The sequence below is a fragment of the Chenopodium album genome, chromosome 1, assembly GCF_948465745.1.
Source record: "Chenopodium album chromosome 1, dcCheAlbu1.1, whole genome shotgun sequence".
Classification (NCBI taxonomy): domain Eukaryota; kingdom Viridiplantae; phylum Streptophyta; class Magnoliopsida; order Caryophyllales; family Amaranthaceae; genus Chenopodium; species Chenopodium album.
The window spans coordinates 12731408-12755802 of NC_137834.1; the positions used below are offsets into that span (position 1 = coordinate 12731408).

At 34.8% G+C, this 24395-nt stretch overlaps 4 protein-coding genes across 5 annotated transcripts; 2 read left to right on the forward strand and 2 right to left on the reverse strand.

Annotated features, from left to right (window-relative positions):
- The first annotated feature begins 85 nt into the window (after window positions 1-85).
- On the forward strand, window positions 86-5350 carry LOC145642242 (uncharacterized). Of its 2 annotated transcripts, none has more exons than XM_081693356.1 (9): window positions 86-646; window positions 2076-2159; window positions 2245-2583; window positions 2678-2813; window positions 2973-3138; window positions 3818-3946; window positions 4048-4242; window positions 4617-4739; window positions 4881-5350. In XM_081693356.1, the coding sequence occupies exons 1-9, from the start codon at window positions 421-423 to the stop codon at window positions 4995-4997; spliced, it is 1515 nt and encodes a 504-aa protein (XP_081549482.1). In that variant the 5' UTR covers window positions 86-420; the 3' UTR covers window positions 4998-5350. The 2 variants fall into 2 exon arrangements, with proteins under 2 accessions (XP_081549482.1, XP_081549491.1); XM_081693365.1 differs by having other exon boundaries at window positions 2272-2583.
- A 16-nt stretch (window positions 5351-5366) lies between these two features.
- On the reverse strand, window positions 5367-7585 carry LOC145642231 (uncharacterized). The gene has a single exon (XM_081693345.1). It carries the CDS (start codon window positions 7582-7584, stop codon window positions 5650-5652), a length of 1935 nt encoding a protein of 644 aa, XP_081549471.1. The 5' UTR covers window position 7585; the 3' UTR covers window positions 5367-5649.
- A 2168-nt stretch (window positions 7586-9753) lies between these two features.
- LOC145628486 (exocyst complex component EXO84A-like) lies at window positions 9754-12645 on the reverse strand. Its single transcript, XM_081680787.1, has 6 exons — window positions 12629-12645; window positions 11518-12535; window positions 10858-11370; window positions 10436-10624; window positions 10220-10356; window positions 9754-10102 (listed from the first exon to the last, which is right to left on the reverse strand). The coding sequence occupies exons 1-6, from the start codon at window positions 12643-12645 to the stop codon at window positions 9928-9930; spliced, it is 2049 nt and encodes a 682-aa protein (XP_081536913.1). The 3' UTR covers window positions 9754-9927.
- Window positions 12646-16592: 3947 nt separating this feature from the next.
- LOC145628491 (uncharacterized) lies at window positions 16593-17714 on the forward strand. The gene is made up of 4 exons (XM_081680802.1): window positions 16593-16820; window positions 16904-17135; window positions 17251-17320; window positions 17528-17714. Exons 1-4 carry the CDS (start codon window positions 16593-16595, stop codon window positions 17712-17714), a joined length of 717 nt encoding a protein of 238 aa, XP_081536928.1.
- The last annotated feature ends 6681 nt before the right edge of the window (window positions 17715-24395 follow it).

Sequence of the window (24395 nt, forward strand, 5' to 3'; positions counted from 1 at the left end):
CTTTAATATGTTTGCTATTCAAACCGAGTCTCGTCTACATCGCTGCAAATTTATAAATTTATAATCACCAGATAAAAGAATGCGGTTGTTCTTCTCCTCGTTTGTTGCATAACAAAGCTCTTTCTTTCCTATTCTTTCTTCTTTCCTTATATCATCCGACCCACCCACACAAATATATCTTTTTCCTTCGAAATCACGTTTTGCTGCTTTTTATTTTCTCTCTCTTTCCTCTCTTTGCATTCAATTCAATTCAATTCATTGCATTGTATTTATACACATCATCATCTTCATAATTATAATTGTTTATACTTTATAGTAGTATTATAATTCTCGATATTTCCTCCATTTTTTCATCATCTTCTTCCCCCTTTTTTTTTCTCTCTCTTCTGCAATTTCTAGAGAGAGAAAGGGGCACAAAAGATGGGAGCTTGTGTATCAACCCCAAAAGGGTGTGTTGGGAAACAATCAAAGAGGTCAAAGAAGAAAACCCATCATAGTACTAGTACTGCTACTACTAGTAACAATCGCAAAAAGAGAAAATCTGGAATTAAGAAACGCGTTTCTTCTCGTTTATCTGATCGTTCTTTGGATGCCTGTAACAATACTTCTTTCACAGATCGATCTTTTACTAATCCCACCTACCAAGGTTTATTTTCTACTTTTAATTTTTCTGGGTTTATGTTTAATTTCATTTTTGTAGTTGATTTTTTTTAGTGTGATTTGTTTTGTGGGTTTTGTAATTTTGATTTTTGAGCTGAAAATATTACTTGCATTGGATGGTTAAAGTCGATGTTAGCTAGCTTAGTTGGTAAAGTCTCGAGAGGTCGTGTCAGATCGAATCCCGTCTACACCACTGTCCTTGGCGGTCTCTATGTACCGACAAGTAGAATTGGATAAAGCTGTGGTCTTTTGTTGTTTTTTTAATTGATGATGTGAGGAAATGTGCATTAATTTTTCTGGGTGGCAGCTGATGCTTGTTCACTTTTTGGCTGAGAGTTACTTTACTTTTGTGGGTAAGATTATGTAAACATACAAAAGTTAGATGGGAGTTTGATTAATGTGATTAGTATTATGATTAAATTAATTTAATTATCCAATTGTGGTAGTACTTGATTTAGCTGATTCTTATGCTTTTCTCCATGTACAAGCTATTGCCAAAAGTGGGTTTTTGATTCTGACTTCAAACCTAGATTGATAATTAGGAATGGTTGTTTATAACAACAGGTAATTGCTATTATTAAGTTCTAATTATGTGGGATTTTAATGCCGGAAGTTTAAGGATTCAAGATCATCTAATTAAAGAAAAAAGAGGATAAATGAGGCTTAGTAATGCTGATATGCTGGCATTTGAGTGCCTGAATAGTCATGCTTACGGTGTTTAGCATAGTGGAATTTGCTTATTAGTGCTAGCAATTCGTCTCAGACTGCATTAACTTCTGATTAATTGCTGCTGATGGTGTGAGATTTCAGCGTTATTTGGTTTGTTGGACTTGTTACACATTGTTAAACAGATTGGACAAATTCCTGTTGTTGATCTTGCATAGAATGTATATCATTGGCAAACTCGCTTATGCTTTTATGTTGAGTTTGTGGAAGATAATGTTTTCCAGCACCAAGTGCTAATTACAGACCTGTTTTTAAGAATAGAATTATGCTAAATACAATCTTGGGCTCTCTGATGCAGTTGAGCTGAAAGCTGGGTAGTGGGCATAGTTGTTTTACCATGATGAATGATAAGCAACAGTCAAGTAGTTATCTAGTTGAACCATCTGTTACATTTGCTCCGTCTTTTATAAGAAGTACGGAGTAATTGAGATTGTGTGGTTACAATAGTGGCAATCCCTTAATTTTCCAAATGTGTAAATGAATTAGACATTATGAACTAAATTTTTTAAAAAATCCAGTGGCTGTTTCTTGCTTGTTATCATTGTGGGCATTGTTCACTGATGACTTATCCATCAAACAAAGCCCTTGTCAGATTGAGAGTTACTGAGATATAACATTACTTCTTGTGGATTATTGTGTTGCTCTTCTCTCACATTAACTGTGTTTATCGCTTATTATGGTCTTGACAGGCAATAGCGTTGAGGAGGCATGGTATGATTCAAACATGATTTTTGAGTCTGACGGCGAAGAAGATTTTCAGAGTATCCCAGAAGGTATGTCTCCCCCCTTTGTTATACTTATATGAACACAATGGTATAGGCTTTCCGTACCCATCTTAGTAGAAAAGAATCAATGCAGATATATCATCTCAAAATGCTTTGTCAGTGGGTAGAAATTCGCATGAAGTACACTCTGCTCGGAATTCTACGAGTGATCTTGGTAGAAACTCAATAGAAACAAAGCATCCAGTGTACCTTGATGAAATATCCTCTTCTGTGGATGAAAGCAGCAGCAAGGAGGACAAAATGTTAGATAATTGCGGCATCCTTCATAATAATTGTTTGCCTTGCCTGAATACTACGACCATACCTTCTATTGAGAAGAGAAATTCTCTCAGCTCTAGTCCGCAAAGTGCGAAAAAGAAGGCAGCGCTAAAGCTTTCCTTCAAATGGAGGGATGGACCCCCCAATTCAAGATGTATGCACCATTACTTTGTGTCTATTAAGTAATGAAAGTTGTAGATATCTTTATGTCGGTTTACTAATCTCAAAAGTATTTAAATTCTGTGCAGTTTCATCAAAGATGCTCCTGCAAAAACCACTAGCAGGGTCTCAAGTACCTTTTAGTCGAATAGAAAAGAGAGTAATGGATAGTTGGTCACATATTGAGCCAAATTCCTTTAGAGTTCGTGGCCAGAATTATTTTAGGTAAGAGCAAAATGCTGCTTATATTAATCTTTGAAGGATAATGCCAATATCTTCTGGGATGCATAAGTCATGAATATAGTGAAAACTTAATTTCTTGATCCATAATTTCAGATTTTTTTCTGATTGTTTGACTCTGGAAAACTTACTTTCATATGACAGGGATAAAAAGAAGGAATTTGCTCCACCTTATGCTGCATACTATCCTATCGGTGTTGATTTATTCTTGTCCCCACGTAAAATTGAGCACGTGGCTCGATATGTGGAACTTCCTGCAGTAAATTCTTCAGCGGGGGGGTTCCCACCCCTTCTCATTGTAAATGCTCAGGTAGTCTAACTCATCTTATACCAAAGCCAAATTTTAAGAAATGTGTTCCCTTGTTTAAATTAACAGTTCTGATCCTGGTTTCTCAGCTTGAGATATCTTAATGTTTCTGTACTTTTATTCTTTATAAAATTTCCAATCCGAAAGACTGATGGCCAACTCGTTTTGGAGCCTCTCTTTTATTTATTTATTATTTATTTTTTATGAGCACCTCCTGTGACTCAATATAGACCCTATGATTAATGGTTTTTTAGTAAAATAGTACGGAGTGCTAAGAAGGGGAACAACATTCCTACTTTTCTGAAGTCTCTGCATATGCATGAGGTTTTCAATTTTTATGTTTGGCCTCTTAAGGTTGATTTGTCTGCTGAAATCTATAAGAATTGTGATTCAGGCATCTTGCATTGAACTTTTCTGTTTGGTCGTTGGAAACCTTATTCTGTTTTATTATTTTTACTCTTTGAGGTGCCACATTATAATTATTTGTCCATTCGAGCATTTGTCAATACACAGTGCATGCTATTTTGTTTACATTAACTAGTTTATATTGTCCGACCTTAATATGGTACTGTGATTGACATGATAACTAGCTTAAATTTGATGGCAAAGGTCTTCTTTCACTATGGCCAATTTATTTAGATTTTGCGTTTGATAGTCTCAGCTTTTCTTTCTTGATGTGCAGGTGCCATTATATCCTCCTGCATTTTTCCAGAATGAAGTTGATGGGGAAGGAATTAATATAGTGATGTATTTCAAGATAAATGAAAGTTTTTTAAAGGAAATTCCATCCAACTTTCAAGAAAGTATCAGGGTAAGATGTGATGGTCATGTAATTACTTCTAATTCCCTAATTTCAGAATTTTTTCATTCTCTGTATTCTAAATTTGTTTCGTATGCTTCTTGTGTATGCAGAGATTGATGGATGATGAAGTTGAAAAGGTAAAAGGTTTTCCTATGGACACAATTGCACCTTACCGGGAGCGGTTGAAAATTTTGGGTCGTCTAGGCAATGTGGACGACCTTCATTTAAGTGCAGCCGAGAAGAAGCTTATTAATGCATATAACGAAAAGCCTGTCCTTTCTCGTCCTCAACATGAGTTCTTCACGGTTAGTAGAAATTTAGCTATTCATCTTCCCCAATATATTTCATGATATTTGTTCTGTTTCTGTTCCACCTTGAAGTTTTGATAAATGATAATTTAGAGGTTAAGAACTTAGGAATGGAGTGTTATGTTTCTTTGAAGCGCTTGTGCTTTTGAAATTGAATTCCATTGTTTAAGAAATCAACTATGAGTAATCAGAAAATTTGTACAATACATATATTGTACTTTTTTTAGCAGGAAAATAATGGTTATTGTCTTTACCTAAACTAAGTGCAATATGTTTCTTAAAGGTTGTCTGATTTATATAATCAATAAGCCCTGTTAAACCATTACCTCAATGTTCTAAAATTCTTATTATCTGTTGCAAATTTTCTGCAGGGAGAAAATTACTTCGAAATCGATTTAGATATGCATAGATTTAGTTATATCTCAAGGAAAGGGTTTGAGGCATTCCTGGACAGATTAAAGATGTGTATTCTGGATTTTGGGCTCACCATACAGGCAAGTTGATACTGCACTTTTTGAGATTATTTATGTTTTATTTTATTCTGCTGTAATGCTGTATCCCTTTCTATCATAAACTAAGCTCATGCGACATGCCGACATCGTTTACTGATAAAACTGTTTTACATTATTAAACAGGGGAACAAAGCTGAAGACTTGCCTGAGCAAATTTTATGTTGTGTACGATTAAACGGACTTGACTACATGAATTACCAGCAATTAGGGATGAATCAAGACAACCCCTTATTGAATTGAATTTAAGCTGGTATACTGCAAGATCAAAATATGTGAAATAAAAAAGAAAAGAGAGTTTAGTTTTGCCCCATATTATATATTTCCTTAGTCTGTATGTATGTGTATAGTTCTAAAAAGAATTTTTACAGTTCCTTTGATTATGGATGGAGCTGAAATTTTTACTCTGATGCACATGTACTGTGCATAGATAACAGGGTCATTCACATGCATATGATATAAAATACTATAGGATATATTAGACATAGTGGATTATTGCCCTACCTGTAATTATAATTCTGTCTAGACATAATGATGAATGCATGACCCCTTGATTTGAAGAAATTGAGCATCTATATAAATGGCACTTTATTACTTTTAAATGTACATGAATTTCTTGGAAACAGTGGGACACTCACCAACTCATCACCATAGTTTTTGCTCATGATTTAAATGATGGGTGTATGGCCCATACTCGTGAATTGTACTCCATTTTATTATTTTGGATCATGCCAAGATAAGTCATTAAGTTTCTGCTAAAATCATCATTGTATTTTCCAAAGAGAATGAATGTGTGATGCTAACTTGCTCTAAAAATCAAAATGCATTAAAAAAAAAAAAAAGTATTCTAGTCTACTTCTAACTTCCTATCATGCTAAGAACCAAAAACTCTAATTCAAATCTTACAAGGTGGAAGAGGTTTTCCACATAAATCTCGGTTTCCAGAGTAAGAGCTCGATGGAAACCCGCTAAGTGGTTTACCGATAGGAATTTGTCCCTTCAACAGATTATCTGATAAATCCAATTCTCTTAGTTTCCTCAGCTTCAAATACCCATTTGGTATATTGCCATTAAAATGGTTTCTTTGTAACTTCAATATCTCCAATAAACTTGCATCACCTAATGATTCTGGCAATGCTGAGGTTAATTGGTTGTTGCTAAAATCCAAGGTCTTCAGTGATCCTATATTCCCTATGGAAGTTGGCAGTCCATTTTTAAGTAAATTGTTGGATAAATTTAGGAGCTGAATTCCAGTTTGAGATCCTATACCGATATTCTCATGCCCGCTTGAGAAACTGTTGTTAGAAAGATCGACATATGTCAGAGACCCGCCTGAAAACCTGGTCTCCAATTGGAAAACCTTCTCCACTGATCCTGTGAGATTGTTTGAGTGAAGATCGATTATACCCAAATCTTGCAGATTCGTGATTGAGTCTGGAATATCTGAAATGAGGGAGTTTCTAGATAGGTTAAGTGAATAGAGCTCAGTTAATTTCCCAATCCAAGCTGGTATGCTTCCTGTAAGACTGTTGTCTGACAAGTCCAATTCCTGCAATGCACTTGGAGTTGCTCGCAGGACTTCTGGAAACTCACCTTGGATCCCGCACCCTGCTAACAAAATCCGAGAAAGAGAAGGCAACTCAGCAAGCCACTTTGGGATGGATTGAAGGGTTAGATGGTTGAATGAAAGATCAAGGATTTGTAGGTTCTTAAGGGTTGATATCTCTTGAGGAAGAGGACCTTGTATAAAGTTATGTGATAGGTTTAAGAGAATAAGATTTGATAACTTGCCTATGGATTTTGGTATAGTTTCAGATAAACGATTACCATCAAGATATAACTCTGACAGTTTTGATAAATCGCCAAAACTAGAAGGTAATGCACCCTCAAGTTTGTTATTTGCAAGTGATAATCTACGAAGGGATGACAAATATCCAAATGTAGAGGGTATGTTTCCCGTTAGCTGATTGTTTTGCAGCCTCAAGAAACCAAGGGAGGGCATATCACCAGGATTTATAGGAAATGGAATTTGACCCTGTAGACAGTTGGTGTCAAAATAAGCTGTTGAAATGGCAGTTAAGTTAGTTACAGAAGCAGGAATTTCTCCTGCCAGACGATTATTTGAGAAATCGAGTGATTTCAAGGAGCTCAAGGCCCCAATCTTCTCAGGGATTGGACCTTTTAGAGCATTGTCATGGAGGTCAAGTGTCACCAGATTCACCAAGTTTGAAATAGTATCCGGCATGAACCCTGAAAGTCTGTTGGAATTCAAGAGTAATATTTGCAGGTTCTTTAGAGAACCAATACTAGAGGGTATTGATCCAAGAAACCTGTTCTCTTGAAGCTGAATTTCTTCTAGTTTTAACAGCTTACCAATACTTTCTGGTATAGGACCACTCAGATTATTGCCAAAGAGATTCAACTTTCTAAGGTTCACTAAGTGAAGGCCAATAGATTTAGGAATGTTTCCTGAAAGGCTGACAAGCCCTCCTAGATCAAGGACTTCAAGAGAGGAAAGGCGCATGATTGAGGGAGATATAACGCCTTCCATCTTCGTTTGACCAATGAAATCTTCGGTTGAGATGAGCCCGGGCAGATTGATTTCTGTCACTCTATATGTTGTGTTCTCACATACAATCCCCTCCCATTCGCAGCACTTTCGGCCTACCCATTTTAGCAGCCTGCCAGAAGTGTCAAGGCGAATAGCTGCCTTGAATTTATGCAAAGCTGTTAGGTCATTAGAGTTGCATGGTTGGGAGCTAATACTTTTGACAAATTCAAGATAAAATAAACAGAATGTTAAGATGATGAACATTAACTGATATGCCATATTTTTGTTTTGGCTAAAAAGGATGAATGAGACTTGAGATTAGCTCTATATTTATAGGTTAATAGAATTAGAACCCTACCATTAAGAAAACATTATTATATAAAGTGAAAAAAAGAAAATATCTTTCTTCTTTAATCTTTATACTAAAAAGTGATTATTAAAGTTTTATAATCATGTCATTTGAAAAACTCACCGACACACTTGAGATTATTTTAGTGATACTAAGGGCCTGTTCATATTTACTTAATTTCAGTTCAGTTCAGCTCTTAATTTTCCTCTCTTATAAAATATTCATTTCAGCTCAGTTCAGTTCAGTTCAGTTCAGTTCAGCTCCAATCAGTTCAGTTCAGTTCAGCTCCAATCAGTTCAGTTCATTTCAGTTCAGCTCAGTTCAGTAAATGTGAACAAGCCTTAAGGATTGGATCATGTCATTTGTTAATAAAGTCTTTCCATTTTACTTCCGTATCATTTGTTTCTCATAATATTATTTGATTTTAACCGAATATACTCCCTTCGTCCCTAAATTTGAAGCTTGCTTATCTTTATTATGTGAATAATAAATATTAAAAATAAGCTTTTAATAACAGGACAGATGGAGTAATAAAATATTAATATATTATTATTTGGTTAAAAACAAATAATATAAAATATTTGTTATATTATTAGGATTCAACAAAAAGAATCCAAAGATTTGTTCAATTTTGTATTTTTTTTCATCTCACATTAACTGTCGCTTTTACTTTTTAACAACAAACTTTGACGGGTAATTTTTTTACTATGTGTTAAAACTATACATTGAATTGGTTTATAGTCAATGCAACCGTTAATATGAAATGGAGGGGATGATATGAAATCGTTTGCATTTTGTTACCGATAAAGAAACAAAGAGATTAATTAAACTACTGTATTTTTTATTTTATTTTTTTTTAAATTGCTACTCATCTAATGTAGGTGGGTAATTATACTATATTCTCTAATTATTTAAGTGAAAATTATTCAATAACCTGAGAATTCATTGGTTTTCTTGTCTTTCTCTTTTGTAGTGCTCAATAAAGTCCAAAGCGTATATTTTAAGTAGCATTTCTAATGTTAATTCTTTGGAATTAATCTCTTTATGGAACATGCTTTGCATATAATTTCAAGCCACATATTGCTGGCACATGTTATTAAAAAGCTTCAACAAACACTAAAAGGCTTATTAGTGTTAATACTAAAATAAACTATATATTTTTTTACAAAAATAAAATAATAAACTATATATTATATTATTATGTGGACAAATTATACAAATGATTAATGCACTTGCGTAGATATTAAATCTGATCGACGACCAAGGTTGATACTTTTTTGCATTATTAATTAACGTGAAAAGTATTATTCAAGTTGTTAACTTGATATTTTTTGGATAGTAATTGTATAAATTAGCAGGGGTCAACCCTATGTTTGAAGGCCCCCCCCACTATCCAATAATTATGGTAGGTTGTTAGTCAACTTTTTCTTAGTATTAGTACAAGCTTTATTTTGTTCCTTATAAACTTGTAAGATATATCCTTGTATCAACTTGTAATTTAACATTAATGATCATAATAACGATGATACATGATAATTGTTATGAGTGTGGAGTCTAAAGAAGTAATCTTTTCTTGCTGAGAGGCGGATGCAGGGCCGTCTCAGGAGATTAAGAGGCCCTGTATTAGTACAAACTTTAGGCCCTATTTTAATAAATTTCATTCTCATATAATCATTCTATATACAATGATAATTACAAGTTTACAATAGTTCCAAAACCAACAAGAAATATATCAAAAGTAGAGCATCAAAAGCAAAATATTTTTAACCTTGCATATCCCAATGCCAAATCTGGCGGCTAAGATGGCACCATGTGACCTCCAAGGTCAAACTTTTTTATATTTTTACAATTATAACATTGCATGGGCAAAATTATGATATATTTATACAACTACCAGAATCCAAAGTTAATTAGCTATGTGTCAACTCTATATTATACATATGTATACAACTACCAGTCTAGCACCTTCACTATGTATGTTTTGAGATAATTTGTTGACATCTTAGTACTTGTTCAGTTGTTATCCTAAAATTTGAAAAATAGATGTTAGAATAAATAGTTGTAATCAGTAAAAATCAATTTGATGTGTGTAACTCTCACATTTGCCTTGATTTGAAGCACTTTTCAAACTTTGTAGGATCGCGGTATTAAAATTATTGTAAGGAGCTAATATGGCTAAGATTTGAACTCACAAACATATGTTCCGAAGTATAAATTTACAATTGGGATCTGTCCATTTTACTTAAAAACTGCAAAAAGAAAACTGTTGATTACTATTGCATACTTGTGAGGCTCCCATGAGAAAAGGCTGATGTTAATGATCTTCCAGACGCTGATGCTGCAGGGCTGATAGCTTCACGGTCCTCATTTCCGAAGTTGGCCTTTCCTGTTAGCATCTTTAATGCTATCTGAGCTACTTCAGCAAACCATTCATCCTCTGGCAAAGAACTGCCAAAGGGGGTGAAAGAAGCAGAACAAACAGAAATGGAAGCATTTAGCATTGTGCTACTTGGCGAGTGACAATGAACCAATTAAACTCGTGCTAATAATGTAAAGTATACTAACCTGTAAGGATCAATCCCAGTAGCAGAAACTGCGTCGATAGCTCTAGCAATGATGTTTTTAGCTACTTGTTGGAGATTTCGAGACAAGAAACGGCCTTGTGATGCAAATAGCATCACAAACTCCATATCTAAGTAAAACTGTAAAAGAAGTCCTTATAATCATTAAGAACATGCAACTTATGGTAAGGTGACTAGGGTGAGAATTTGAATATCCTACCTGCTGAAGACCATAAGGACCCAAAGGCTTGGTCCCCTGCTCGATTTCTTCCCAAAAGGCTTGATCATCAGAAATCCACAAAATCACTGTCTCTGTCAATCTTATTAGCAGTAATGTCGCGAACCTTTCCCTTCCTACGAACATCTCCGATGCTAGTGCAGCTATTTGACTCAATCTCATGTAAAGCTCCTAAAAAAACACCCAAAAGTAAATTGTTTTATGACCTTTATGGGTATATGAACTGCAGGCCTAATTTCTATTCTGTTACGAACCATTGTAGATCATTCAAGAATAGGTTATCGTTGATATAAAATCAAATTTAATTAGTAAAGATAGATTCAATTCAGTAAAATTAAAGGGTGATTGGTGAAGACAGCACGGCCTTAATACTTAATTATATTTGAAGATGTGAAGGATAGAACCTGGAAAATTGAAGAAGGGAACCACTCAGGCTCCTCAGCATAACCATCCAATCGAGTATATAGGTGTGCTGTAAGACGAAGTTCACCATCATCAGTAAAGATCAGCTCAAGGGCATGCTGTCTGCAGAAGCTATCTCTTAACCTGTCAACAGATTTTTGGAGCCTCTTCTTCCAGTCTCTTTGTTCTGCTACACGATGTTGTCGATCAATGTCTTTTCTTGAAGGTTCTTCATTCCTATTAGTTTGATTGAAGGGAAACATCTTTGCAGCAGCACGAGGGAGAAACTCGTCTGATAAAAGGAGAGCATTGGCTAGCAAAGCAAGCTGTTGGGCTTCAGTATCGGCCACCTTGACAATTGAAGGTCCTAGACCATCTTGGATTGCCTCAGTTACTGATGCTAGAAACGCGCTTATTAGGGTGTTCACGTAGGAGTGGAACACATGTATTAACCCTTCAAGCAATGGTGTCCCCAGTTGTAGAGTCTCTAGGGGTTCCACGCCTTCGAAAAGATCCTGAAGGAGGAAGCACGAGAGTATATGAAACTACTACAAGAGATTTTATTGGAAAAGGAAAATTTCTGATAAAATTATCAGTCCATCACAAGGAAAAATGTTTTGTTGGAATTTGATTAGCAAAATGCAATTAGTGATGAGGCGCACCTGGACCATAGAATTAAATCTATTGGCACTGCTACTAAGCCTAGATTGACTCACACCCCCGCCTGGTGGAGGCGTCAGAGACCAGTTGTCAGACGAAGCAAGGGCAGCGCAGTTCTGTTCGATCCTTCTCAGATTAGCACTAAGCGCCTGCTCAACAAGTGGCTTAAAATCTTTGAGCAGAACAGGAGAAAGGGAAAGTCCTTGAGATTCAAGCAATGCACAATGTCCCAAACAGATCTGCACACAGTGAGCAGCTGCTCTCAGGTTCCCTGAAGCTGCTGACTGTGTAAGCGATTGCCTCCTTACCAAAACACCTAAATTCTCGGTTTCCTTAACTGCCCAAGTCACTAACTCCGATGTATATGAATTGTCCTCCCCAAAAACAGCCAGAGAATCACTAGAAGCTTGAGCGATAGTAGAGAATACGAGCTGTGAGAGACTAGTACAATATGCTGCCCCTGGATTTGCACTGAGAGTTGCTGCAGGCTTCAGAATTTGTATAGTATGGTGAAGCTTTTGGTGATGTGCATTCAAAAGTAACGAATGAGCCCTCGGTCCATCCCCTAGTCTTTTCAGCGCCATTACAACTGCTCTTCTTTCAGCACCTTTGGTGGAAGGCTGACTAACTATTTCCACCAGTTGATCTGCTAACTTCAGTCTGCTTGTTGTAATGGCATTTTGGAGCGATATCAGCATCGTTGTTTTCACGGATCCTCTGTCATTGGCATCTTCCACCACTGTCTCTGCTTCGTCTAGGGCTGCTAATGCTTCCTCCACCCTTCTCTCCGCTAGGAGCACTTCTAGGGACTCGAGGAATTCATTCAACCATGTCTCAATCTTGGTGACCTCACTATTTTTATTATTAGACAACTCTTCATCTGATGGACCTTGTACACCTGGTGACAAAGAATTGACATGGACTCCATCTGCTAAGCCATGAACAACTGCCGCTTGAGCTGATAAGAGGTTACGAAGTGATAGAAGTTGACCCTCTAGCGCTGATATCTCCTTCGCTGTCCTGCAAGTTGTGCAGATGTATCATGTTCCCTGAAAAAAAATGTTTTGCAGGAATACTTTCTACATAACGCTAGGAATTTAACAATAACCATACAGGAGATATAAGTACATCTTTTTGGCGAGAACATATAACACCTTAACACGAATCTATTATGATGATAGTATCCTACGAAAATATACCATGATATAGATGTTTGGATAACAAAAGACGTGACAAAAATTAATCAAATCAAGATAGATGATTCTGCTGACCGTATAAAAGCAGAATAATTAGCATAAACACTTTTACGCATCTCCTCAGCTGATGCCTTTTTTAAGTCCTTTAAATACATTGTCAAGTGTTTTAACTCCTGGATACCATAACACAAACAAATCAATAAATACTTAGAAGAATGTAGCACAATGTAAAAGAAATACAACCAAAAATCCCAACATTTTATTAAAAACTCGAGAATTCAGCTAGTATATATAACAAAAGTCTAATCCCAATGTTAATCATAAAATTATACAAAAATGATATTAATCTAATTGTGAAGAAGGCAATACCTTTTCGGCCATTCTTTTGCATTTTGAGTCGATGAAGGCGTCAGGATCAAATTGAGAACTTTTAAAGACCTTAAGACGATCGCTAAGCGAGAGGTTCGATTCCCTCTCGAAATCATTTGAATCTCCTAAACTTAGCTCCTTTGATCCTCCTACCACCATATGATCCATCTTTTCTTCTTGTTATTGTTTTTAATTAGATTGTGGGTTTAATCATTTCTTTTTGATCAAAACGTTTTCCTAATTAATCTCAAAAAGGAAACAAAATCCCCATTTTAATTATCGGATAATTTTATTGCAAAAGAGGAAAATCTTAGAAAGAGAGGGAGAGTGATGATGATCCGTGATGTCCTATTAGGAAAAACAGAACAATAACAAACTTGTTTGTGTTAGGTAATTGGAAGTTTGCCACGTGTAGTGTGGGTCCTTTGACGGTTATGATTTTCTGTTTTAAAATTAGCTCTCCAAAATACAACTATTCAAAAATATTGGAATATACATTTTGACATTCAAACTTTCAATTTCAAGTACTCCCTACATATAAGAAATACTCTATACTACTCCCTCCATCCTTTTGTTAGAGACACATTTTTAATATTTATTACTCACATAATAATAAAGAGAAATGAGTCTCTAGTAAAAGGACGAAGGGAGTATAAAACTACAATACAATACAATACATTGAGATTAAGGATGGCTTTGTCATCTTTATAGCTACCATAAAAATTCTTCATTGAGTTCGTATATATTTTCAACGGTTTCTCCAAGACTTCCACCTCTACTCCCTTCGTCCTCAAAATTTCGACCCTTTTGGCCTAATTTTAATCTCAAAATGATTGACTCATTTATATTAAAATACCCACCAATTTACAACAATATTTGTGCAAATTTAGTTTCCCCATATAAAATATTTATTTTTTCATGCTTCTTTATAAACCCAATGTAAATTTATCTTTTTATTTGTTTTTATTTAAATTTCTTAATAACCACGAAATCATCCAAAGGTTAAAGTTTTGAGGACGGAGGGAGTACAAGTACTCGTAGACAAGTTGTAAATAATGCACTAATCTTTTGTCTTAAAAAGAATTATAATCACTCTTTTAATACGAAGTAATTTAATTCCCATATTTAATTATTCATCCGAGGTTGGCTGTGATCAAATCCGTTTACACTCTATACTTTTATAGCTTTCTTGACATTAAAAAAAAAAAAAAAAAAACTTATTCCCGTTTTGGTTGCGAAGGAAAAACCTTTAATTTACCAGGATTTCAACTATTGACATCCAATTTGGGGCGTTGATCATCCCGTGACTGCTTGCTTGAAAACAACTTCATTCCTTCCCTTTTTCGAACTACTAGCACCAACCACCAAAACAACATTGTTGCATTTATTCGATTGGAAATCCGCACTTCACAAGCTATCTTTGTGAGGAGGAAATGATAGATGTACAAAGAATTAAAAAAACATAAGATTAAAAATTGCAGAAAAAAAAAAAAAACATAACCCTAATTTAACTTAACCTTCAAATTCGTATAATTGGGGAAATAGGAGACAGAGCTTTCCTTGATATCTGGCTCGACTCTGTAACAATTGAAATGGGGAAGATTTGGTTTATGGAACTTCATTCTTCATCTTCTAAATTCAGGCCATAGACTATGTTGATCGCCTATGAATGGGGACTATTGTAATTTGGCTGTTGTCTGTGGAGGAGTAGAGGACTAGAGAGTTGAGACGAAACAAAAAGGGAAGAAGGAAATTGGAGGGAAATGTCAGTTTTTTTTAATAGTCAAGTGCAAATCATGGTCTTCTCCAGGGACCGCATTGAGCAACTCAGTTCAGCAAGGTTATATTATGAAGGCAGAAGTTCTAACAAGGTAGCTGATTGTCTAGCTAAATATTGTAGAAAGTCCCCACATAGGGGCATTTTGATTGTAACCTTAACTAATCCCCCAGATTATGTTCGTGATTTACTTTTGGAGGATAGACCTCCCTAACTCTTTGTATCGTCTTGACTTTGTTTTAATCTAATTCCTGCCCCCGGCTTGCATCAAAAAAAAAAAGTGCAAATCATGTGAGAGTCGACGCTGGAATTTGGAGGTCAATTTATAAAATACACTTAAATTAAATGTACATAAAGATAACAGTTAGACCTTGTTTAGTTTACCCTATTTTTACATATTTTAGGAAAAAAAAAAAATTCCGATCAAATCAGATAAAAAAGAATAAGTTCATATTAGATCAGGAAAAATAAATTCAGATCAGATCATCGTTTTATGTACATTTTTTTTATCGCTCAATATCCTTAATTTAATAATGAAAAAATTATGAAAATATATCACATATTAATAAAATACACATTATTACAAATCTAACAAAACCCGACTTAATATATGTTTTTCATATAAATTATCATATATTTAAGGTTAAAGTTTGGTCAAATCTGACATTCAAATCATATCAGATTATCAGACTAGCAAAAATAAGGTGAAGCAAACAAGCCCTTGTTCAAGAACTATTCAAAAATGTATTACATTTGTTTCATAATAATTGCAACACTTTTCTTTTTTATATGCTTTAGATTTTAATACTTCTCAGCCTCCTTTAAAAGAGGTGATTCATTTTTTCCTTTAAAAGAGGTGATTCATTTTTTTATATCTTTAGATTTTAACACTGTTCGGCGGTAGCTTTTTTAGGTTTTATTATCTTTCTTCTTATTTTTTTTTTAAAAAACAAAAGTTTTATTTTTTTGACTCAGTGTGTTTGTTTTCCAGTCAACCACAATATTAGGTTTTCTACCATATTTTTCTACCAGATTTTTTTTTTTAATATAACGTTATATTTTCCTACCTATATGTAAACTCTCTACTCCATCTTCTTCTTTCAATAATTAAATTTATACTTTCGTATGTTATTTGAGAATCAAAAGGAGGAAAAAAAAAGTATACAAGTTTCTTTGATTTGTTAAGGTATGTGTTCTTCCTCATTTATTTATTTTGTTATTATATTTTTTGGGTATCAAAGTTAATATTATTTTATTCAAGTTTGATTTTCGTCACATCAAATGACAATGATCTCTGGTTAAAGTATATAAATTTGAGTAAAATTATATTGGACCCATTTGATTGAGGATTATTTAAACAAAAAAAATTCTTATGGATTATAAATTAAACTTCATGCTCTATTTATCTCAAACGAATAAAAAATGTGGATGTTAATTGATGCATGCGCCATATATAATGATAATCAACGGGTACTTGAAGGTGTACATTACTATTACGATATATTTAGGAAATATTTAGATTTGGAAAATATATTTTATCTAGATATTTAATTTCCATAGTTATCATGTTTCATAGTTTGATACGAGTAAGGAAACACTCTGCCTTACTTCTATTGATGAAGACAGAAAGCGCACAATTTGGGTTGCAATCATATATACCATGTCATTGATAACTATATATTATTATAAGTATATATTTAAGGAACCATGTATGACTTTGATTTTGACAGGACAAATGTGGATAAAAGAAGTGTTAAATGGCCATCCTATTCGTTGTGTCAATAATGCATTTAGAATGCAACCACAACTATTTATGAGATTATGTGAGGACTTATCTTCAAAATATGGACTAAAAGCTAGTTGTAATATGTCCGTACACGAGAAAGTTGGTATTTTTTTATACGCACTTGCTCAAGGTGTATCAAATCGATTGTTTGGTAAAAGATACATGCCGTATTTCAAGGTAAACTACTATTATGATGTTAGCTTGTAACATAATTATAAATCTATACTTACAAGTGGTTTAAATTGTTATTTTTCAGGTAGGATTGTATTGGATGCATAGATGGCACTCATATTGGAGCTACAATACTCGAGGCCCAACAAATGCCTTATAGAGGAAGGAAAGGAGTTCCTACATTTAATGTATTGGCTGCATGTGATTTTGATACATGTTTTACATTTGTATCAGCTGGTTGGGAAGGATCAGCACATGATACTCGTGTTTTTCTTCATGCTATTGGAACTCTGGAATTAAAATTCCCTAAACCACCTGAAGGTATGTGTATGTTATACATTTCTTACAATATTTAGATTTTTTTTTAATATAATACGTTTTTGAGTTGTTGTTATGATTTATTTATCTGACAATTTTCAATAACAAATTTACGTAGGCAAGTATTGCTTGGCTGACAAAGGATATCCAGATCGAAATGGTTTTCTAGTACCATATCCAAAGTTAAGGTATCATGCATCCAAGTTACTAGAATAAACAATAAACAATAAACAAGAAACTTTTAATCGGTGGCACTCCTCACTTCGAAGTTGTATCGAGAGATGTTTTGGAGTCTTGAAGCAAAGATGGAAGATACTTACTAGAATGCCACAATTTAGTGTTGAGACACAAATACAAATTATAGTTGTGACTTTTATGCTTCATAATTATATTAGAATATATTCACTAGATGATCCACTTTTTCGAGTGTTAGAAGAGTATCCTAACTTTATACCTTCATTCGAACTTCCAGATATCACCTCTAGTTCACAAGGTGAAGCTAAAGCAACAAATTGTACAACAATGAAGGCTACTCGTGATAGTATAGCTAATTCTTTATGGTTAGCTGGACGACGCAATTAATTTATTGTAGTACGTAGTATTTTAAAAAGGATTGTTGACGTTAATTTTCATTATGATCAGAAGCCTCTGATTTTTAGTACATATCTTATTTTATGAATTGATTGCTTAATAGATTTATACTTCCTCCGTTTTCTTTTAGATGCAACACACCCTTTAGCGCGGTAATTTAGAAAGGTGGGGTTTACATGATATAATAAACTTTAAAATAGGATGAGTGGTTGTTAGGAGTGTAATTTAGTGGGCCATGTGCTTTAAATAAGGGAAATAGTATAGTTTTTCCCTAAAGTAACTTTCCTTTTATAGTGTGTTGTAAGTATTGTGACATTTCCTTTTTAGGAAAGTGTTGCAAGTAAAAGAAAACGGAGGAAGTATATTATAGTCCATGATATTTTAAAAATATCAAAATAAGATTTGTCATACAACAACAACAATAATAATAATAATAATAATAATTTCAACAGCTAGTTTTGCCAAACATTCATATTATGAACAACTACTTCCTCCGTTTTTAAATACTTGCTCCACTTTCTATTTCCAGCCGTTTTTAAATGTTTGCTCCATTTCCTTTTTGGGAAAGGTTTAACTATATTTAAAATTCAATTCTCACACCTAGTAGACCCAACATAATACTCTCTCTCCTCCTATTCTTCCACTACTTTTGCTTTTTATAATTTTTTATTCTCCCAATACCCCACTACCTCTATATTTTATTACTTTATCTAATTTCTCCTAAAACTCCGTGCATGGAGAAATGGAGCAAGTATTTAAAAACAGAGGAAGTACCTATTGAGTATTGACAGCTCACAGCTACCTCTACAGCTAACAGCTGCTCAAAAGCTAACAGTCAACAGCTACAACTACTTTTGCCGAACAGACTCCAAGTATTTTCTATTGAGAGATGATACACATAAACTTGGTTTATGTGGGCTGAATATAAACTTCTAATGAAAAGTTGTCATGTCAATGCTTGCAAAAAAAAAGAAGAGGGAGAATGGGAGGGGGCCGGGTGAATTTAATTGAGTTTAAACGCCTAAATGCAAGCAGTAGCGGGAGTTTTATTGAGGCCCAAACATGCATTTAATGCATTCTTATCCCACCAACTTCTTTACAATTAAAAAAACAACAACCTTTAATGCATACCAAATTACTAATCCCATCAACCATTATTATTTGCAAACTATAATATAGGTTCCGCATACTATTTAACAACTAGTCTTCTGGCCCGTTCCATGCACGGGTTATTACGTAAAATATTTTCCTTGTAATGTGTTGCTTATTTGTGTTACATGAGTCAACATTGTTTTATTGTACTTTATATATATATATATATATATATATATATATATATATATATATATATATATATATATATATATATATATATTTATATATATTTATATATATTTATATTTATATAACGTGAACTGATTAGCTCACCTTTTTTTTTTTTACTATTACTTTATTGTAAGTGTAGGAGATGAAAAGACTACGACTTTATTTTGGTGTAGCTGAAACACTTAATTTCCTTACTTAAATTGCAAGTTACATAATGCATAAAGACACGAACTTTTTGTCAAAAAAAAAAAAAGACACGAACTTTACTTTTTGATAAAGAAGGTGACATGTGGCATATGAGTGATTTGTGGTGACATGTGGCATATGAGTAATGCGTGGTTTGTGTTTATAAATACTAAGTATAGATATAATGTTACTAAATTAATTTCAAACCTATATCTTTTTTAACCCTTTTTTTTTGTTATTCATTTAGTACTTAAATATAATAGTGTAGACACCCATTTGTGTCTCCCTAAAACAAAACTCAGTGATGAGTACCTTTCACGTCGAATCATAATCGAATGAAGCGAAAGTGTGGAAAGTTTAGTGTTGCGGAAAGTTTTAATTTCTTTTCTCTTCTCTCTATTTTTGAAAACTTATTTTAAGAAAACAGCCAATCCAGTTTGGTTGGTCCATGATATGGGTCCAATAATAGTGTAGTTGGATGGGGCTTGATAAGAGCTTTCCAACGATATATTATAAGCCCAATTCCGATGAATATTGAGGAAATTATGGCCAATTTACTAAACTGGGCCCGGTTTGAGCCTTATATGCGGCCCAATGATGTAGGGGAGGGCCTAATATGATTTATCATTCCTAATGCAATCAGGAATGGTTTTAGTCTTCTAGAAGATTCTTTTCATTCCTAATTCAATTAGCATTGATAAATTGACTTTTGTTGACTTTTCAGAGTTTTAATTAAGATCAAAAAGCCTTTTCGAGGAAAAGATACGATTTTATCCTCCTGAACGGCAAAACTTATCTGATTTTCGAAAACGCGTCAAAAACAGGCCTGGCGCCTGACGCCAGGCATTGGCGCCTGGAGTTAGGCCTGGCGCCAGTTATTGGCGCCTGGCGCTAGTGTTGGTGCCTGGCGCCAATGAGCTGGTGCTGGCGCCAACTCTGTTTTTCGTGCGCCAGATGCTCTGTTTTGATATTTTATCTTTTTGGCTAATTTCTCTATAAATAACGTATTAAAAACTCCGTTTTCATTCACCTACAATCAGTTTTCAATTATATTCACCTACAATGAGTTTTCATTCGCTAATTCTCATCAAGATTTCCTTCATCCTTCATTCATCATCTCTCTTTCTTTCTTTTTTTTTTTAAAACTTGCTTTTACATAAAAAATTCCGCATTCACAAGATCTAGAAACACCTAGCCATATTCGAAGTTGCCTTCGCCCTAGACGTGAAAGGTTTAATTTATGAGGGTTTGGTCCCAAATCTCTCTTTCAATTATTTAATTTAATTGTTTGATTTATTATTTTTCTTGAAGTTACTAACGTGTGTATTTTGTTATTAGAAAGAGGTACGAGGCATCAAAGTAAGTGCTTTAATGGTTTTTATTGATGTTATGATGTAGAAATCATGCTTAAATTGTTATTATGATATTCCTAGTATCATGTCTAGGGTAATTTTAATATTAAATATGATTGTTACGATGCTTCCTATGTTCTTCCTAATATTTATGATTGTTAGTATCATGTTAGGGTTAAAGATTTGATTTTTATTGCTTAGTGACATGCTAGGGTTTGTTATTGATCTTGTTAGTATCATGCCTAGGATCTTGCTATTATTATGCTTTAATATTAACATGAACATGATTATGATTATAATGACTATAGTTTATGATGATTATGAATATTATGAATATTATTATTTTGATGATGATTATTTTATTTATGATTATTTTGATGATTATAATTTTATAGTCATGATTTTATTATTATTATGTTGCTTGATATTTATTGTTATTGCTTGATTACACCTTTTATGCATGTTTAAAGGAAATTTAGTACTTGTAATCATGCTTAATAAGATAATTAATTATCTTGTTTAAGGTTAATTTGATTATGATTCAAGTGATCGCCAATAATAGTTTTATTTGTGCATTATATTCAACCAACATAGATAAACAGGTTTAGGGTTAATCCTATTGATTTTATGTTAATAAAAAAGCGCACATGAATACGATCAGAATAAAGTAGAGGCCTATTATTAGGGCAGGTTTAATCTGTTTTAGGTTGGATTTGTACCTTCATCCCCGAACCCTTATTTGGTTCTAGACCTTATGGAGTTGACGATCTCTTGGATCGTTAAGGGGTGTAACTTTCACCCTATGAACGGTTTACAAGTTCCTAAAACTTGTTGGCGACTCTTTTGCTCTATCTTCTTCCCTTTTGGACGCCACCGTACTTTAGTGTATGATCACAGTAGGGTTCAAGCAAGGGGATTAACGCTTGAAATTTATTCCCTACAGTTTTTGGCGACTCCACTGGGGAGGATTTCTATTTTAATTCCTGAATTTGTTTCGGCAATGATTTAAAATGCGTGGATGAGACTCGAAACGTTCTAAGTATTTCATGTGCGTAATTTTGATTAACATTATTGTCATATGCATAAAAAAGATCGCATTGGAAAGACCATCCGTAATGAGTTAAAAACATAGGATTTTACACGTAGGAAATTTGAGAAATATCTCTCACAACTAGGACCGAAATAACACCGCGCAAAAATGGTAAATTTTATCGAGCACATAAAGCTGCTGAGGCATGTGGGAAGTAGCGCCAGAGGCCAGAGTTTGGCGCCAGACTTTTAGCCGTAGTGCCAGACGCCAGCATTGGCGCTAGGCGCTACAGTTAAAAACTGGCGCCAGTCTCTGATTGCTGGCGCCAACCTCCCCCAATACCGAGCCAGAAATATGCGTTCTAATTTCGACCGGTTTTTCGTATTGTTTGCTCGATCCTACTTCCTGATTGAATTTTTTCTCACTTTTCTGAAACCCATATGTGTTCTACATATGGACATAACCCTCTGGGAATTCATGCTCCATCTACCTGATTGAACGCTCTGTGCAATAAAGGGTACATCCGAGATGTTGAATTCACCAAACCATGGAAGCGAGTTTTTTCTAAAGCTCGCGGTGTCCCATCCACTCGCGCCAACCCTTCACGGTTAGGCTTCCGCGCGGTGCATTCGGACAATTAACCATGGACCCTCTATTGACTAAACCATATCCCGAACTTTAGAGAACTAGAGCCATGGTTAGGTTGCAAACTCATTGCATCATATTGTTCCTACTTGACTAATTGTGCATTATTTGTTGTGCATATATGTTATGATTTCTTAACCGTTTGTTTGACTTGTGTAGAGATTAAATAAATTAATGACTTAAAGAACTTTGCCTAATTAATTAATTAATTTGAGTAAATAAAGTCTAATATTTTAATCGGAATTGACCTAGTACGACTTTAGGCATACCCCAGTTGATTAATAACACCGAAAACAGTCCCAAACTGAAGCTCCAATATTGGCGCCAAAGTCTGAGCTGTAGCGCCACACTCATAGTGTGGCGCCCGGCAACAGCTCTGTCGTCTGGCGCCAAGCTGCACAGTGTGACGCCAGTTCTGTCGTTTGGCCGACAGTTCGGATTATTGGTCTAGTCATCACCTAGTGTCTAATTAATCAGTTTGCTAATTAATTCGGTTAAGTTTTGCTGTCAATATTACTTGTTTGAGTCGGTAATCGAGTTTAGGCACTAAGTCCCATGGTCTTACACAAGAGTCCAAGCATGCCACTTACACTCAACGCACACACCAATACACATACTTTGACCATGTTTAAGAGAGTCTTGCGTGCGCGTTTTTTCCGTCATTTTTTAGGGGGGTAAGTTGGATATTAATTCTCCAATTTAAAAAACTATACTACATTCCCTAAAAATACGTACATTATTTTTGCCAAAAATATGCACCCATTTTTAATTTTTTTCCTCCTTAAAATAAACCGTAAAGTCAAGTTGATTCGAGTCAAGTAATTAAAACACAAAATGGTTTAAATTACAGCGCGTGGTCAAGAAGAGAAGGACGGTTAATCAAGGACAACCTTTTTGTACAAGTCCAACTTTTCGACAAACCCATAGCTCGTAAGAGGAAAGCTAAGACTATAATGGCAACACAAGAAGAAGTCAACGAGCTTAGGAACCAACTGGTTACTGTGACTGAGACACTAAAGCTCCTAGCACTCAAGATCGATGATCCCGTGAATCAACAAAAGATGGACCTCATGCAAGAGAGTCTAAGCAAGCTATCTAGCGACTACAAGTTTCAAGGGCTTACATCACAAGGGGTCTCGGTGGATAAAGATATTCTTCCGCAGAAGTTCAATGCCAATGACATCCCAAAATTCAGAGCAACTGATAACCCTTATTTTCATTTAAGAGCATTCGAAACAATAATGAGTATTAAGGGTATCGATAAGAAAGTTTTCCCCTCTCTGTTCTCACTATCTCTCGAGACAGTTTGCCAACAATGGTTCTTTTCTTTCGAGAAAGAAAAGACCTCTACCTGGGAGTCCATAGCAAACACTTTCGTTGATAGGTACAAGTGCAACATTCAAGTTGAGACTGACCATAGGGAACTTGAAATCCTCAAACAGAAAGAGAACGGAGGCTTCACCTCTTTCTTTAACAAATGGAGAGAAACCTCAGCTAAAATGATTAAGGTGCCAAGTGAAAAAGAGTCTGTGAGGTTGTTCATAAAAAATCTTCAGGAAAAATATTCCAAGCATCTCAAGTATCAAAATAATCTCCATACCTTCAAGGTCGTCTATGACATTGGGATTAATATTGAAGACGACCTGGCTAAGTTAAAAGCTGCCAACAATAACTCCAACAGTGGCTGGAAAGGAAAGAAGAACGACAATCCTTCTTCTTCCAAAACCACCCACTCAAATAATGTTAGCACTTTTAATTTAGGTGAAGTCCTTGCTATGAATAATCAAGGACAAAAGAAACCATTTAGGAGAAACTTTATTCCTATTGGCATGAGTTATGACACCGCATTTGATCGATTAAATGCAAAAGGTCTTATAACTCCTATCGGAACATTTGGGGACCCACCAGTCGAGAAGAGGTCAGCTAATTGGAACCCCAATGCACACTGTAAGTATCACCAAGGTAGGGGTCATCTCACCAAAAATTGTTGGAAGCTTAAGGAAGCTATCCAAGACTTAATCGACAACAACAAGCTGCCGTTGCCCCCTGCCAGTAAGAAGCCAAGCATTGATAATGCACCTCTCGCTCATACCCTGGCTATCTCCGATGAGGAAAACGAGGTTGACCCTTCGT